The following is a 19,061-nucleotide window of genomic DNA, read 5'->3' on the forward strand; positions in this document are numbered from 1 at the left end:
GCTGGAGCGCATGCTACGGGTGGGTGCTGCTATCTTTGTGGCTTGCATGGTCTAAAAAAAGAAATTGTCAGCCTACATGTGAGCTATATAAAAATACAAATAAAGCCTTAAGGACCTTGACTATTGTCTGAATCTGGCACATAAGAATGGTGTGTTGTGATGGTTCTCCATAGATCTAGAGTGTCTGACCAGTGAGCTGAGATAAGGTGGGGCTTTACCTGGCATGACCTGGAGCCAGTGGGTTTGGAAAATAGTAATTTTTTTTCACCTTTATTTAACCAGGTAGGCTAGTTGAGAACAAGTTCTCATTTGCAACTGCGACCTGGCCAGGATAAAGCGTAGCAATTCGACACAAAGAACAACACAGAGTTACACATGGAATAAACAAAACATACAGTCAATAATACAGTAGAACAAAAGAAAACAAAAAGTCTATATACAGTGAGTGCAAATGAGGTAAGTTAAGTAAATAAATAGGCCATGGTGGCAATTAAACACTGGAATGGTAGATCAGCAGAAGATGAATGTGCAGGTAGAGATACTGGGGTGCAAAGGAGCAAAAATAAATAAATAAATACCAGTATGGGGAGGAGGTAGGTAGATGGGCTGTTTACAGATAGGCTAAGTACAAGTGCAGTGATCTGTAAACTGCTCTGACAGCTGGTGCTTAAAGCTAGTGAGGGAGATGTGAGTCTCCAGCTTCAGAGATGTTTGCAATTCTTTCCAGTCATGGGCAGCAGAGAACTGGAAGGAAAGACGACCAAAGGAGGAATTGGCTTTGGAGGTGACCAGTGAGATATAGCTGCTGGAGCGTGTGCTACGAGTGGGTGCTGCTATGGTGACCAGTGAGCTGAGATAAGGCGGGGCTTATCTAGCAGAGACTTGTAGATAACCTGTAGCCAGTGGGTTTGGCGACGAGAATGAAGCGAGGGCCAACCAACGAGAGCATACAGGTCGCAATGGTGGGTAGTGTATGGGGCTTTGGTGACTAAACGGATGGCACTGTGATAGACTGCATCCAGTTTGTTGAGCAGAGTGTTGGAGGCTATTTTATAGATGACATCACCGAAGTCGAGGATCGGTAGGACGGTCAGTTTTACGAGGGTATGTTTGGCAGCATGAGTGAAGGATGCTTTGTTGCGATATAGGAAGCCGATTCCAGAATTAATTTTGGATTGGAGATGCTTAATGTGAGTCTGAAATGAGAGTTTACAGTCTAACCAGACACCTAGGTATTTGTAGTTGTCCACATATTCTAAGTCAGAACCGTCCAGAGTATTGATGCTGGACGGGCGGGCAGGTGCGGGCAGCGATCGGTTGAAGAGCATGCATTTAGTTTTACTTGCATTTAAGAGCAGTTGGAGGCCACGTAAGGAGAGTTGTGTGGCATTGAAGCTTGTCTGGAGGTTAGTTAACACAGTGTCCAAAGAAGGGCCAGAGGTATACAGAATGGTGTCATCTGCGTAGAGGTGAATCAAAGAATCACCAGCAGCAAGAGCAACATCATTTATGTATTCAGAGAAGAAAGTCGGCCCGAGAATTGAACCCTGTGGCACCCCCATAGAGACTGCCAGAGGTCCGGACCACAGGCCCTCCGATTTGACACACTGAACTCTATCAGAGATGTAGTTGGTGAACCAAGCGAGGCAATCATTTGAGAAACCAAGGCTGTTGAGTCTGCCAATGAGAATGTTGTGATTCACAGAGTCGAAAGTCATAGCCAGGTCAATGAATACGGCTGCACAGTAATGTCTCTTATCGATGGTGGTTATGATATCATTTAGTACCTTGAGGGTGGCTGAGGTGCACCCATGACCAGCTCGAAAACCAGATTGCATAGCGGAGAAGGTACGGTGGGATTCGAAATGGTCGGTAATCTGTTTGATAATTTGGCTTTCGAAAGATCTTAGAAAGTCAGGATAGAATAGATATAGGTCTGTAGCAGTATGGATCTAGAGTGTCTCCCCCTTTGAAGAGCAGCTTTCCAATCATTGGGAATCTCAGACGATACGAAAGAGAGGTTGAACAGACTAGTAATAGGGGTTGCAACAATTTCGGCAGATAATTGTAGAAAGAGAGGGTCCAGATTGTCTACCCCAGCTGATTTGTAGGGGTCCAGATTCTGCAGCTCTTTCAGAACATCAACTATCTGGATTTGGGTGAAGGAGAAGTGGGGGAGGCTTGGGCGAGTTGCTGTGGGGGGTGGAGGACTGTTGATCGGGGTAGGGGTAGCCAGGTGGAAAGCATGGCCAGCCGTAGAAAAATGCATCTTGAAATTCTCAATTATAGTGGAGTTATCGGTGGTGACAGTGTTTCCTAGACTCAGTGCAGTGGGCAGCTGGGAGGAGGTGTTTTTATTCTCCAAGTCCCAGAACAGGATGCAAATTTATGCTTGAAAAAGCTGGCCTTAACTTTCCTACCTGCCTGTGTATATTTGTTCCTAACTTCCCTGAAAAGTTGCATATCACAGGGGCTAATACAGAACGCCACATGATGTTTTTGTGCTGGTCAAGGGCAGTCAGGTCTGGAGAGAACCAAGGCTATATCTGTTCCTGGATCTATAATTTTTTGAATAAAGGTAAAATAAAAAAAGAATAGCTTCAAGGCATAATGTACAGACAGAGGTATGGTAGGATGTGAGTACATTGGAGTTAAACCTAGGCATTGAGTAATAATGAGAGAGATATTGTCTCTAGAGATGTTTAAACCAGGTGATTTCACTGCATATTTGTGTGGTGGAACTAAATGGTAGGTTAAGGCATATTGAGCAGGGCTAGAGGCACTTCAGTGAAATAAGACACTAACCAGGACAGTAATGGACAAGGCATATTGATATTAGGGAGAGGCATGGTGATTAATAGGGGTCCAGTGAGTGGTTGGGCTGGCTAGAGACATGGCAATTCACAGACAGCTAGCAGGCCGGGGATAGCAAGCTAGCAGAAGGGCCTTAGAGGGACGTCTCGGGGGAGGAAAGACTGTTTTAGCCTCCGCGTGCGGTGACGTCGATAGACCAGCCGTGATGGATTAGTAGGGTTCCGAGTAGCAGAGGCGTCCAAGTTCAATTGGCAAAATAGGTATAGTACTCAGATAGCAACTAGCTAGCTACGACGATCCAGGTGAAAATGTCCAGAGCTTGCGGTAGGAATCCGGGGATATAGAGAAAAATATGTCCGGTATGCTCTGGTTTGAGTAATGTTGTACAAACTGGAGGGAGCTTTCCGAGCTAATGGTTAGCTGATGACTGCTAGCTAGTAGCTAGTGAGCTGGCTAGCTTCTATTGGGGGATTCCGGATTCAAGGTGAATAAACATACTTTAGGAAAAAAACAGATCCGCACCACATTGGGTGAGGCGGGTTGCAGGAGAGTGTTTTGAAAAAATATATAAAAAAGATATGTGAAGAAAAATATATATACATGGGACACGACAAGACGATGGACAAAATACGTTTGACTGCAACGCCACCTTGGATTAAGTTGAGCACAATAGGTTCATAGAGACACTGACACCAATAACAAGCTTCAAGTGAGTGCAATTATGGCAGTTAGATCAGTCCTGAGCAGTGTCCGCTATGTTGACCCTGGCTCTGCCCCTCGCTGCCACCCAGCCTCCCCTCACTGCCTCCCAGACTCTATGGCATATATATATATATATAGAACAGGTTGCTAAGAAACTATGCTTCGATATATCTACAGATCATTATGGAATATCTGAAGACAGAGTATGACAGAACAACAGTGAAGAATAGAGAGGGAGCGGGGAAAGGCAGCGGGGGGTATTAGAGAGATGCTATGAGAGAAAGGGAACGGGAGACAGTATGTGTGTGACAGAAAATAGAAAGAAAAAAATAAAGAGAGAAAGAGGAAATAGTTTGGATTCTTGTCAGTTGACTCGGCAAGTTGGACAGCAATCCCAGGAACCTCCAGTCCTCTCTCTCTTCCCCACTCCAATTACTTGTAAAACGATCCAACCAGCCATTTGCTTTTCTATTCTCTATTTTTTCAAGGATCTCTGGGCCTCAGCAAACCACCGGCTAACCCAACCGCAGGCGCAAGATAAACAAAACCCACAGTCGAGGTGCTGAAATATCTCAGTAACACATGCCTGAGGGGTTCTGGAATTCATAAGGAACACAGACGAACACATTAAATCATCCGGGGGAGAGGTAGAACCTTTGACTGGAATGCACACCCTGGATAATATACAGCTCTCCACAGAGCATGACTTAGAACAGAGCAGCAGGCTCCGGCCCTATGGTACTGAGTGGAAAGGGCTACACATCTTCATGTGTAAGTGTCTTACTGACACTACATAAGACAGGAAGTTCACTCCTGAGTCTTTTAGATGTACTGTATAGGAAATCAGGTGTACTGAGGTTTACATCTCAAATCACAAGTGCTTACAGCTTCCTCAAACACACTCTGTGGAGGGGAAGTTCAAGATTGTCTGCTAGACAGTTTGAGGTTGGTCTCGGAGAGGTCCAAGGCGGATGTTGATGGCAAATGTTTGTGAAAATGCTTGTAGCATTAGCACAGGGACAGACTGACTAGCCACATGAACAGACAGACGGACAGGGGGATGGACGGACTAGAAAGGAAGACAGACAGACGGACGTTTACACACACACACACACAAAATACCGCTATACTTTACCTTTGGGTATGGTGATCTGACAGCCCAGGTCATAGTCTTGATGGAGCCTGTTGAAGGCTACCTCCTGTAGCCAGGTCCGTTCCAGCTCCGACAGGCTCTGGATGGCCGTCGGCGTCAGTCGTACACTCCGCCCTGACAGGCTGTTCCAGGTGAAGTCACCCTGGGGAGAGATTTCTATTCTGTCACTTGGCAGAGGAACATTTGTTAGTTATCAGGGCTAGTGGCTAGCACCACTGTTACCCTATCTCAAAGCAGCTGTTCTTATTTAACATTTTTGTGATAGGGGGCAGCATTTTCACTTTTGGATGAATAGCATGCCCAGAGTGAACTGCCTCCTACTCTGTCCCAGATGGTAATGTATGCATATTATTATTAGTATTGTATAGAACACACTCTGAAGTTTCTAAAACTGTTTGAAAGATGTCTGTGAGTAAAACAGAACTCATATGGCAGGCGAAAACCTGAGAAAAATCCAACCAGAAAGTGGGAAATTTGAGGTTTGTAGTTTTTCAACTCAGCCCCCATTGAAGATACAGGGTGATATTAGTTATGTTTCACTTCCCAAGGCTTCCACTAGATGTCAACAGTATTTAGAACCTGTTTTAAGGATTCTACTCTAAAGGAGGGGCTCATAAGGGCTCTTTGAGTGAGTGTCTGGCAGAGTGCCACAGCATCACGTGAAAGGTTCCACTTCATTTGTACAGACAAAAGAATTGTCCGGTTGGAACATTAACAAAGTTTTATGTTAAACACATCCTAAAGATTGATTCCATACTTAGTTTGGCATGTTTCTACGGGCTGTAACGGAACTTTTTGAACCTTTCGTCCGACGTTCGGCACGACCTGAACGAGCTTTTGGATTTGTTTACCAAACGCCCTAACAAAAGAAGATATTTGGACATAACTGATGGACATTATCGAACAATTTTGACGACCCAATATGGCGGGTATCTTTTTGTCTAAAGGCTGTACTCAGATTATTGCATGGTTTGCTTTCTCCGTAAAGTGTTTTTGAAATCTGACACAGCGGTTGCATTAAGGAGAAATATATCTAAAGTTCCATGTATAATAGTCGTATCTTTATCAATGTTTATTATTAGTATTTCTGTAAATTGATGTGGCTCAATACATACATGTAACATGAAGTCCTATGAGTGTCATCTGATGAATATCATCAAAGGTTAGTGACTCCTCGCTTTGGCTAGAAAAATTGCTGTGTTTTTCTGTGGCTTGCTGGTGACCTAACATAATCATTTGTGGTGCTTTCGCTGTACATCCTTTTTGAAATCAGACACTGTGGCTGGATTAACGAGAATTGTATCTTTAAAATGGTGTAAATACTTGTATGCTTGAGGAATTTTAATTATGAGATTTTTGTTGTTTTGAATTTGGCGCCCTGCACTTTAACTGGCTGTTGCAGGGGGGTTCCACTAGCGGACGAGTTTCAGAAGAAAGTTATTTGTTTCTGGCCATTTTGAGCCTGTAATCGAACCCACAAATGCTGATGCTCCAGATACTCAACTAGTCTAAAGAAGGACAGTTTTATTGCTTCTTTAATCACAACAACAGTTTTCAGCTGTGCGAACATAATTGCAAAAGGGTTTTCTAATGATCAATTAGCCTTTTAAAATAATAAACTTGGATTAGCTAACACAACGTGCCTTTGGAACACATGAGTGATGGTTGCTGATAATGGGCCTCTGTACGCCTATGTAGGTATTCCATTAAAAAGAATCCAGCTACAATAGTCATTTACAACATTAACAATGTCTACACTGTATGAGCTTTTCTTTAAAAAACAAGGACATTTCTAAGTGACCCCAAACCTTTGAACGGTAGTGTGCATAGCGGAGCGGACAGTATTGTATATGGTAGGTCAGGGAAAGGGGAGGAATGAGAGTGGATCGCTTGACTAGCAGTCAACTCAAAAAGAGCTTAATGAGGAACTCATAAATCACCTCAATTCCTGGATATATGGTTCTGCATTCTCCTCTGTCATCCCTATGAGCTGGTGAAGAGAGAGGACAGAGCTAGACTACCGATGTTTTAGCCAGAGATCAGAGCAGGTCAGCGTTTCTAATCATGAATCTTGTTCTGTAGGCAGGTCTGCAGAGTGGTCACTAGCTGGCACAGCCACAAAGTCTTAAATCTGACACACACACACACACACACACACACACACACACACACACACACACACACACACACACACACACACACACACACACACACACACACACACACACACACACACATACACACACATGGAGTCCCTCCTTGAACCTGCCTTAATACGTCATAGAACTTCATTTAGCTTATAACTTGTTCTTATGCAAGCCTAGTTTTGTGCACCAACCTTGGATTCACTCCTGCTTAAAGATAAAACAATACCCACCTCGTGCTCCCAAAACGCCCCAGCCAGCAGAGAGGAACAACAGCATCATCCACCAGAACAGTGAAAAACAGGAGGTGGAAACAGAAGATCTACACAGTTGGACTAAGAGGACAAAGGCTTCTCACCCGCCCTGCAGAGGAGCAGCCAGATGCACTTGCTCCAATAGTTAGTCACTAGCGTCTAGCCCTGTGTGGATGAAACCACATCACTGTTGTTGTGAGTTCCCCATCCCACTGGTGATGGCAGAGAGTTTGTTCCGTTCCAGTCCCCTCCACTGGTTGCACACACAGGACACAGCCGTAAGGGGTGAAGGGAAGGAGGACCCTGCGGTTGAAGGGGGGTGACAACAGCTGGAAAAGCAGGGGCTGCTTGTCTCTTGAGCTGTTGGGTTTGGCAGGGGGGCTGAATGAAATGGCTAAGCTCCAATTCCCCCGAGTCCATCAATGGAACATGTTTGGAATGGCTATGGAACGCGGGTACCTCAGAAATGCTGCTCCCTCCCCACCACTTCTGAGTTCTCTTCAGACTAACTCTCGTCTCTATGAGCACATTTACAATACAGTAAACAGGAAAGCCAGTTGACTTTGACAGTGCTTAGTGTTTTATTTTTTATTTTTTTATTTCACCTTTATTTAACCAGGTAGGCTAGTTGAGAACAAGTTCTCATTTGCAACTGCGACCTGGCCAAGATAAAGCATAGCAGTGTGAACAGACAACACAGAGTTACACATGGAGTAAACAATTAGCAAGTCAATAACACAGTAGAAAAAAATGGGCAGTACACAACTCATTTGTTACAAAACAATTCAACATGTTTGTAAGAGCTATGACCCACTGGGTGAATTAAAGGGGTCAAATGTATCTACTATGGCTGCTCCCTTAACAACCTCAGGAATAAAAAGGATATTGTCCAATTTTATCCTCTCCGCTGTACGTACTGTAAACCTTTGCCAGAGAACCAATCAATATTGGGCAGTTTGCTTTTCGTAATCACTGTTTTCACACTTGGCTAAGGATTACAGTTGACTAGGGATGACTAGAAACTACATCTCCCAAGCCTGTTAGCCATCTCTACTCCTGCTCCAAACCCCCAGCTTTGGGGCCCACACGGTCTTCCACACATGGCCTTCTCGTTTTATAGAGACAGGATCCGACAAGGCTGCCTCCCTCCATCCCCTTAGTGTGTTTTATACATCTCTTTTTCCACTACTCACACATAATATCCACTCTGCACCTGAAAACATGTTTACCCTTGACACAGGTAGACCTCATGGCCAGAGATACTGCTAATAGGACTAGGGCATATTGTCACTCAGAATGAGTTGTCCTCAACACATCAATTCCATTTGATTTCCCAGTGAAATCAGGAAATGAAATCAACTTCCTTGCCAATTGCATTGAGCTGACATAATAAGCTTACTGTTTGCCTTTCAGTAGCGCATTGTCATAGGTGCCAATCATGTTTGAGCTGGATTTAATAGCGGGATGAGAATAGAATTGTTTGTCCTTAAACAGTTGTTTGTTTATCTTATGACCCCATTCCGTTCACATTATAAAATGGTTGTGTACTGCAATCGAGTTATTCCATTTGCTTTGAACATCTCTATTCAACCAATCATCAGATGATGTGCTTGAAAACACTTCCTGTTATCTAACTATAATCTTATTCAGGTTGCCATGCTGCTGTGACTAATCATATCACTTCACAATTTGGCTTATGTAATTCAATTTCGTTGAAAAGTGTGAAAGTCTTGCAAGAATGGTTAACTGTAGCATACCAATAGGGTAGGCCATGTCGGGTAGGCTATTACTCTACAGTCTAGTAGGCTATTATATACGGGTAGGCTATTATATACAGTCTACAATAATGCCTTAAGGCAGACTGCCGGTTTGTTAAACAAAGTATACAATGTATAGAGGTAGGAACAACATAATGTTACACTAGTAATGGCTATTCCAGACCCTCAAATCCGAACTGAAAAATCTATTGACTCATGACAACATTCAACCTATAGGTTCTGTTCTCTCCAAGATACCTCTGTGATGTATTGTGGGGTTTTAATGTTTGTCAGGGCAGCCCTTTTCTAAATAGCTTTGGGATGACTCAGCTAATGAGGTGGGCGTATGCGCCTTTTTAAAATCTGTTCAATGAGCGAGGACAAATTGCACAAATTGAAGCAAAATAATATGTGTGTTTCCATGGTAACATGTACACAGAGCCTCAAGTGTTTCGGGATATGCAGAAAACATCACCATGGCAACCATCGATCGAATGCTCAATCGCTAAACTTGCACAAGCTACTGACCTCACTGAATGGACATATAGTAAAGAAAGTGCATCATTAGTTGAATCAATGCGCATGTTTTCATATTAGAAGACCTAATGGAATGTTCCATCCGCTCTCTCTCATTTCTCAGTCAAATGCAATGACCTAAAACCTTCTTGAACAACTCAGCAACCATCAGCAGTAGCAAACCGCACAGTAACTTCAACTACATCATACAATCAAACATTTCATGGTGATTTTCATAACACGCTGTCTGCATGAAAACCAGTGAATTTAAAATTGGGAAGGCACAATAGCCCTGGTTGGCACTCTGCCAAAGACAACATGTTCTCTCTTAGATTCATTCTATTACGACCCTGGCGGGTACAATCCCACTGCTTTAATTGAGAACATATTCATCTGATCCAAAGGACCAGAAGAACCTGGACCCAGAACTGAGGTGTAGGATGTCACTCTAGGTATCAACACATAGTCATAGCCTATAGGTGAGAGCATAGAAATAGAGGTACACTCAATATGGCCGCCGGAATGTTGACTTGAATAACCATTCTAGTCATTCTAATTCAATGGGTGAGAGAGCGTAGAGAAAGAATGTTGACTTGAATGGGAATCCTCGGATATGACTGCATTGACAACACATGTCCATAGCGTTGGTTGCAGGACAAATGATCACGACATCACCCATTAAAACCCAGCAAACAAACAATGCAGCATGTTCTGAACCTAACTAATCAATTCACCAGTCAGATTCAATTCTGGGCCACAGGAGGTTGTTGTATTACCTTAATTGGGAAGGACGGGCTCCCCAATGAAACTTTAGAATGAGAATCTAAACCCTGAAAATGAACCAACCAGTATGCTACAGACCTCATTTGCTACAGACCTCATTTGAGGGCGTCTTATTATAACAACAACCATGTGAATGTGATCGTGAACAGATGAAATCAGTGACAGCTGATGACCCTGTCATCAACTATCGCCCCTCTAATTTTCTAAATCCATTGTTACTGTACGTGTATTCTATGTGATATGATGAAAGAGAATCCAATTCATGTAAAAACAAACCTTGAAACACTCCCAAACTAGCATATCCACACCACAGAGAGAGGACAAGCCCTTGGGCCCTTGGGCTCCAATAATACAAAAATAATTTTCTCAATGGAGGAAAACGGCAACATCTGTTCCGTTTGAAAATGACGGTCGGCTCTTCAATCCTCTCAGAGGAGGATACCACATCGCACATCTGGGGATGAAACATACCAATCCCAAATAGGCCTCCCAATCCCAATTTCGCGTAGGGATACCGCCTGATACCGTGCCCAGGAAAAATATTATTTTTTTGAAGAGGGAGATATGTTAAGAGATTGCAGCAAAGGAATGTTCCTTTTTACATCATTGTTTTTACTCTTTATGTTTTCGTTTTACAGGTCCCGTTGACTCTGACAGGGTAATGGATTACTCGTGTAGCGTTGGAACCACACCAAGGTGAACATCTGCTTGTAATTACAGCGCCGCTGGGCTAGCTAAACACTGGTTGGCCTGTCAGAGACAAAGGATTGATGGACCCCTCCACCTGCCGTGGTCCATCCGTCTTGCTGCCTGAGAGAAAATAGCCCGGGGGAAATCCTGGTATGTCAACTAACAAAGACAACTGGGGGGCTAATGAGGAAGAACATATATCATAAACATACAGTGAGAACGAAAAACATGGCTAACTATCCAAGCACATCAATTGTGAGCCTTCGTCTCATCTCGAGCATGACTGTCAGGGAGAGACTATATCCCACGCAAAATAACCACGGTGAAGCAGTGGAGGTTACTACCACTGGTCTTATCAACAATGACAAAATATTTAGTGTTTCAGGGGATGGTGTGCTTCCAATGTACTATTCTAATTCGCAAATATGTGGGACTGTGACAACACACCAGCTCTAACTCATGACAAACATGCTTGTTTGATAATCAAGTGGAGGGGGGGGGGGTCATATGAGGTGGGTTATTTTGAAGACATTTGGGTAGCACAAACTCAAAACTGTAACGGCATAAGCATGTGTGCATTAGGGTAACTGAGTTCAACCCTTGAGTTTGAGGGTATAGATTACATCATTGTTACATAACCTATAGAACCAAAACAACTCTGGTATCAAGCAAATGTGACTGTTAAGGAGAGGTTGTAGACATTACCCGAGTCAGGCCAGTAAGACAACATGGGTTCAATTAAATCAGAAACACATTGAGTTTGTCAGTAGAAAAAAGGGCCAATCACAGAATGGTTTATTACTGTAAAGTTTTATTAGTGTAAGTTAAGTACTGTAAAGTTTTCCTTCAGCATGCTAAAACTTTATGTGTGTGCGAGTGGCCCGTGTGTGTGTGTGTCATATATTTTTGTCATATAACCTCATGTGAAACTAAACCACACCTCCTCCCACTGCTCTATTCAGCCTATAGCATGACCCAAGATCGCTCCCCTCTCTCTGCTTCCTTCTCTCTTGTTCCCCATCCCCCTGTCCATCCAGCCAACCAGCCCAAACACTAAGGGTCTCTGGTGCAAGCGCTCCCTGCTCTCCCTTCCCCTACAGCCGAGATCACCACCTCCGAAGATTGTGTGTAATCTCCCATGCATGCCAGCAGGTAAATCCTCTAGCCTTTAAGCTCAACAGTGCAGTGAGCTAATGAGCGCTCTTAATGATTCCAATATCATATGCAGAGCTTTCAATGATAAGCCAATCGTGGGGAAAATGTGGGGGAAAAATGTGCCGCCCCTTGCAATTTGACTTGAGTGCTGCTGCGTGATTATAGCTGGAGAGGAAGGCAGACCTTTCTTCGACTCTTGGTGAATTGGAGCCTTTTGAAGGAACAGTGGCGATCTCCGAATGGGCGCACAATAACAACAGATGAAGATGTCACAACAAACATGTAAATGTGAGGCAGGAACGCAAAGAAGTGTGTGGCACTGGATATCAGTTTCAAAACTTGAAAAGTGGTAGCCATAAACATTGAAAATACATAATAATTTTGACTGTATGTTCCCATGTCTCCATATTCACTGACAATGGTCAATGAATGCATACTCTGTGTTTCCCCATTTTCACCAATGCATATACTGTCAGGGGCCTGTGTCTTTTAGGGAAATTGTTTTTTTTATTTTAAATACCACCCAAAAATGATCTTCTGGTATTTCTTTCATTAGTCCACTGTTGTTTTTCATTAGTCCGCTAGAAGCTGGGTAGACAGTGGTGGCTGACTTCCTCACTGGAGATCCAAGTATGTAACTTGAATTTCCGTGCCAAGCTCCCATTGACATCAATGCATGATTTACACAAACGTCTGAGCTACACACGCACTTCTCCAGTTAGGATTTGGCGCTGAATCAGGAAACCTTTAAAACATCATTTGTTATGTTTTTTTAATTTTATGCTATTATAGCACACGTGAAGAATGTCTCCTTTTTCTCTCACGGGCCTACCAATGCCACAAAGTAAATATGATGTCGTCGAATGTGTGGATGTCATACGCAAAAGCACTTGTGTCCAAATTCTTAAAGACAAATCACAGAACAATCAAAACGATAACGAGCATAATTGAAAGATATCTCGTGTGCACACACAAAACACATTCACGCGGAGGGCCGCACATCTCTCTTCCGTCTCCCCTCAGTTGCTGATTCTAATCTACACAGCTAGAAGCTCCTGAGTTAAGGCATCATTATAGTAGGATTTACACATATTTATTGACTGGAGGGAGGAAACCCTGAAGTTCTAATAGTCCCCCTTTTAGACTGCTTACGTAGGTTCCCCTGACACATAGGTTGAGTGATTTGGCTTCATACCCAAGCGCTTGTTACTCGAGGTATGCAGGCCACAATGGCACCGCTGTTCTGTGTTTACAACAGAGGATGTTCTCCATTCGCTTTCAATTGTCCTTTGATGTCAAAGCTACCAGGGGTGTCAAACATGTGACCCGAGGCGAAACTTGAGGTTTTGGTTAGGTTAAAAGGGATTGGCTGATCTCGAATGAAATTACCTTTGTCCAACTTAGCTAATTATTGTGCTGTGAGTTATGCCCAAAATTAGAGGTGGCAATGACAGTATAGCTGAGGTATGTTATAAGTATGGCCTTCCAATGTGTGTCAATAACTCTAGGAACTCTAACTGCAAAAGTTAGCTTCAGTAGTCAGCAGCATCTGGTCTCTTTCCCTCTCTCAGGTTCTTTGTCTGTCTAGGAGGCAGTCGAGCCAGCCTGAGGCAGCGTGTTCGCTAACTAGCCCACTGGGCATTGGTTTCCCATAGAACCCTCCAGAGAACACTCTGCCATACCCACAGCATGAGAGCATATCACTACATTACTACATCACTCAATCATCCTGCTCAGTCGGGACGTCTGGAAATAAATAGAGAATCAATCAGGAGCAATCAAGCTGAACAACCATATTGAGCCAAATGATCCACTAGTTGGTTTCAGATTAACTTTGGTTCCTAAGGTGGTTTTCTTAGAACCAAGAACTAGAGAAAAACAACAACACAATATTTCACAACGTTACACCATCAAGACTGGAGGTTTTCTGTGGGTGCCAGAAAAGTGAAATGTTTTATTTCCCTCTCTCCTCTCCTCTCCTCTCCTCTCCTCTCCTCTCCTCTCCTCTCCTCTCCTCTCCTCTCCTCTCCTCTCCTCTCCTCTCCTCTCCTCTCCTCTCCTCTCCTCTCCTCTCCTCTCCTCTCTGTTCCCTTTCCTCTCTTCCTTCCTTCTCTCCTCTCTGTTCCCTTTCCTCTCTTCCTTCCTTCTCTCCTCTCTGTTCCCTTTCCTCTCTTCCTTCCTTCTCTCCTCTCCGTTCCCTTTCCTCTCTTCCTTCCCTGTCTCCGCTCTCTTTTCAGGAAACCGGTGTTTGTTCGCCAGATAACAAACACCGGGGACCTCCAGGCGCACTACACTCGCTGTGACATTTCACACTTCCTGCGAACCAATCGCAACATCCCTCTAGCATGGAGGGACTAAATCTGTGGCCCTTGTGGCCTGTTAATGTGATGTCACGGCAGCTCTGGCTCTTACGAGAAGCTGGCTCTTCTTTAGCAAAAATGGCTTTAACAACGCTTAAACAACGCTCAAACTAGCCCATTGTGAACGAGCCCCAAGCCACACTGCATTCCATCCACTACCTAGTCTCACTTTGACAGGCGCTGTTAAAAATGAAGAAAAAAAAACAGGGATTACAACACTGCTTGGTTCCACTGGTCTGGTTTAAAGCTTTGATGACAGGGGGAAGGCCGAGCACCAGGCAATGCCCCTTTACGAGACACATGGCACCGTTTACACTCGCTACGCGCTAAGAAGCCATCAGATGTTCATGAGAATGTGATTGATGGTTACAGAGTGTTGTGGCTGTGCTGACTTAAGCAGGCTGAAAATGAAAGCGATTCATAACCAGAACGGTTACGCAAGGGGCCTGTAAAGGTGTTTCTCAGATGTCCTGATGGAGAGGTTATTATAGTCCATTTGTCCTGTCCTGTAATGCTCCTGTCAAATTTTGATGGGAGATTATTCAGTCAACATACATCAGGGTTTCTTTAAACTTTGGGTTGGGACACTATTTCTTCTTAGTTTGGGTTGTTGGAGGAGGATTTGGGTCACGGGAGGACGGTCAACTACGAGATTAAAACGTTTAAGAACCCCTGAACTATAGAATGGAAGAAGAAGTTGAAAATCCTCACAGATAGTTCACACTGGGCACACACTGGTTAAATCAATGCTGTGTCCACGTCATTTCAATGAAATTACGTTGAACCAATGTGGAGTAGACGTTGAATTGATGGCTGTGCTCAGTGCGTTGCTGTTGATGCATCACCACTTTGTCATGAACTGTGTCATGAATGCCTATGTATAGCTAGTGTTTGTCTTTAAACCCTGCCAACTGTACACTCAGCAGGTGATATGACCAGTGGGAAAGGAATTCTTACAGAACTTTCTCTTGGACAAAGAGAACTCCATGGCTGAATCAGAATGTATGTCGGTATGACTTGGATGATATCTGACCGTGGCACAAAAGGTCACCATTACATGATGGTTGAACAAGTTGAACACTTCCTTCCACCTCAGAGAAAAGCCTTTCAAAGTTTTTTTTTGTGTGTGTGTGTGTGTGTGTGTGTGTGTGTGTGTGTGTGTGTGTGTGTGTGTGTGTGTGTGTGTGTGTGTGTGTGTGTGTGTGTGTGTGTGTGTGTATGCATCGTGTGCGTGTGCACCCATACAGGCCTGTGTGTGGCATGTATGTTGAATTTTGTCCTTATAATTTTGTTCTTATTTTGTCCTCATCTAGTTTTGTGCACAACAACACTATTACAGTTTGATTTACCAGTTGGACTTGATTTAACAACGACTCACAATGTCACAAGCTGCCACAGTCAGCCATTGCTGCTAATTTCTCTTGACTCAGGAACTTCTTCCGGCAGAGGTGTGTGTGTGTGGCAACAGTGCCCAGCTTTCCAGAACCAGGGCTGCATATATCAGCCAGGTCGGTTCGGTCACAGGGTGGGAGGCTGGTGCTTTATTGATTTTCCTGGCAGATTATTGATCTGAGTTGCCCGGCTCTATACCTCCTCCCTCCAGCACTGCAACATTCAGCTGACCTCTTCGGAGTTCAGCGTTGTGGACAAGTTTCCCTTTTAGCCGAGTGTTACCATCGGCATTTGAACTGTGGGTGTAGTCAGTGTTCAATTCATTTGTTCATGATGATGAATGTCGTCCAACAGTCTGAATACTTGTTGATGAGTATTAATGAGGCATTTTTAATTAGCATCACGGTATCGCTCCACTATAAACACAGTCTAACGCTGGTAGGTTGTCATGTCTATACATGTACTGCTTTCCTTCCACACACGCACACGCATGCACGCACACACGCACGCACGCACACACACACACACACACACACACACACACACACACACACACACAGACACACACACACACACACACACACACAGACACACAGACACACACACACGCACACACACACACACACACACACACACACACACACACACACACACACACACACACACACACACACACACACACACACACACACACACACACACACACACACACACACACACACACACACACACAGACACACACACACACACACACAGACACACAGACACACACACACCCCAGATGGTGATGTATTGGTGTGTTTATAAGACATTGACTTAATTCTGTTCCCCTGCACTCACAACTTTCTCCTCAACATCCCTTACAGTGACAAATGACTCCCAAACTACCTATTAGAAAGTCTCTTCCACTAAAAGTGTAATTTCATAAATACACAAATCCTGGAGAGACCCGTTCTTCAGTGAGTCATCGACAGGCCATAATACCGGAGAATTAGAGAGCACTTCCGCTGCATATAGAAATCCCTGTTGACAATATTTGGGGTGAATGAATAAATAATCAATCCATTTTGGTACACCCTTTCTAAAAATACAATTTAGTCAGATATTTTGGAGAGTCTTAATCACACCATGTATCTGTATACTTACTTAGCTAGTTTCCTGGTATGATTTCACCTTCGTTTGGGACTTCTTTACCACCGTTCAAATAGATTCATCTTGGAAAGCAGGAGGTCTGGCCATTAATCCAGCTATCTGCTGACTGTCACTAGAACCACCCAGCCTTTCATACTCTGTTAGGACTTGGCAAGGGAAGAGATAAAGTGCTGGACCTTAACGTTCTTCACTGAATGTTTTCTTAGACAAGGACCCTCCAAGCTAAACTGGGCTCTATCCTCCTCAGGGTCTAAGAGAGAGGGGTAGGGAGCAGCCTTTGCGGCCTTTTCAAAGAAAAAGAAGGAAAACACTATCGTTTTGATCGCTTTCTCTCTCTCTCTCTTTCCTTCTGACATCACAGGAACCCTGTGAAGAAAAGTGGGAAGCGCTTTGTCATTTTTACGTTGAGTCTGGAGGGCGTCTCATTGGGGATACACAGCTAGCTCTAGACATGGGATATATACTAACGACGTGTGATGTCACGTTACTGGCCAAAGGGAAAGAAAGGTCCATCATGGCATCACCTATAGAACAGTGCTTGTACTTAGCCACTGACATTTCCTTCGTCTTGAATACAAAACATGGAATAAGTGACAAACAACTTTTTCTTCCTAAAGGAACTTGCTCGCCCAGTCCATTGAGAGAGAGTTGCTCAGTCTAACCCCACGAGGCTGTCAGACACAAGATAAATGTCCACATGCTGGAGATAAGAGATAAGAGAGACTGAAGGCAGAGGAGACAGCCCTCAAGCCCCACATCTCTTCTGACGGATGGTTGTTCGGTCTACCGCTCATCCCGTCAGTGTTTCCTCTGTGCCATGCACCTCTGACCCTGCCTGTTGGAATCCTCTGATGGAGAGAGGAGCTATCAGCTCACAGTCACAAGACACGACCAGCAAACATGCCAGGAGGGGGGGGGGGACAAGCACTTTCTGCTTTTTTTCAGCCACACACAATGTTTACCGCAACCAGTTAAAGTGAAGGGTGCAGTAATTCAGCTGTAATGAGGAGGAATGTCATCCTGATGTAAGAGCTTTGATGTGGAAAATATAACATATTGAGTGGAATTTCAGTGTAGTTGAAAATTCACTAATCAGTGATGCTTAACCTCGTTCGGCCTCCGTGTATGATGATGAGGTGCGTGTGTGTGTGTGTGTGTGTGTGTGTGTGTGTGTGTGTGTGTGTGTGTGTGTGTGTGTGTGTGTGTGTGTGTGTGTGTGTGTGTGTGTGTGTGTGTGTGTGTGTGTGTGTGTGTGTGTGTGTGTGTGTGTGTGTGCCTGTGTGTGTGCCTGTGTGTGTGCCGGTGTTGTATGCGTAGTTGTATGTGTAGACACACTTGTCGGCCTGACATTCCTCACCTCAGCATGGAAACAATCTACTCTTAAAGGAAAAATCTACTCAAAAACGATATATATTATATATATATTTTTTTTTTTTTGTTGTTTTTTTTGTTTCATTAGTCCACTGTTGATACAGTCCCGAAATGTTTTGCATGTCAGCTGTCACATTTTCACGATACTGGACTTTCAAGAAGCAAAGTGTCACAGGCCACATCAGCATGAGCTAAGAGGTCACACACTAGGCTTGAATTAACTATGGCCACCCATACACAGACCTGTGAACGCCACAACACACACACACATTCACTCACACGAGCACTCAAGCATAGACACCCGTTTATACATAAAATCAGCACAAGCCCTCTTAGGCCTGTAACCTTCTGTGAATAAGTAGTCTGCAGAATTCTCCTTATATGGTAGAATATGTGCTCTTCATCATCTAGATTGGCAGTGCTTCTGTTTCCAGGAATAGAAATTGAACGTAGAACCATTACACTCACTTTACAGTCTAAAATAAAGTGCTATGTTCGTTCGCTCTTGGAACTATAACTCTTCTGAGCATTCAAGTGTCCATGTGAAATCAAGTGGGAATGTCCTTTCTATCCATTCAATTGTAAGTGTCTTGGGCGCTGCAGGAAATTGGCTCCATGTAAGCAAAGAACATGAATTTGTCAAGGAGTTCCAGGTTTTTGATCAGGGAAAAATATATAAAAAGCTTTTTATATCTACATCATCAAAAGGAATTTACAGGGAAGCAGGGAATCTTGCAGAGTTCATTTGGACACTATTTCCATCGGAAGCATATCCCACTATTTTTCCAACATCATCTAAGTTTTTCAGTGTAGCTGCA

General features: G+C 43.8%; 1 protein-coding gene across 3 annotated transcripts in view; it reads right to left on the reverse strand.

Moving 5' to 3' along the window:
* LOC118372276 (rho GTPase-activating protein 6-like) overlaps positions 1 to 19,061 on the reverse strand; it is an 83,102-nt gene that overhangs the window by 24,780 nt on the left and 39,261 nt on the right. For all 3 annotated transcript variants that reach the window (XM_052499243.1, XM_052499242.1, XM_052499244.1), the window contains exon 2: positions 4,652 to 4,811. In XM_052499243.1, the coding sequence (XP_052355203.1) occupies positions 4,652 to 4,811 (160 nt within the window). The remainder of the gene's footprint in view (positions 1 to 4,651; positions 4,812 to 19,061) is intronic.

Source organism: Oncorhynchus keta, chromosome 37 (assembly GCF_023373465.1).
Source record: "Oncorhynchus keta strain PuntledgeMale-10-30-2019 chromosome 37, Oket_V2, whole genome shotgun sequence".
NCBI lineage: Eukaryota > Metazoa > Chordata > Actinopteri > Salmoniformes > Salmonidae > Oncorhynchus > Oncorhynchus keta.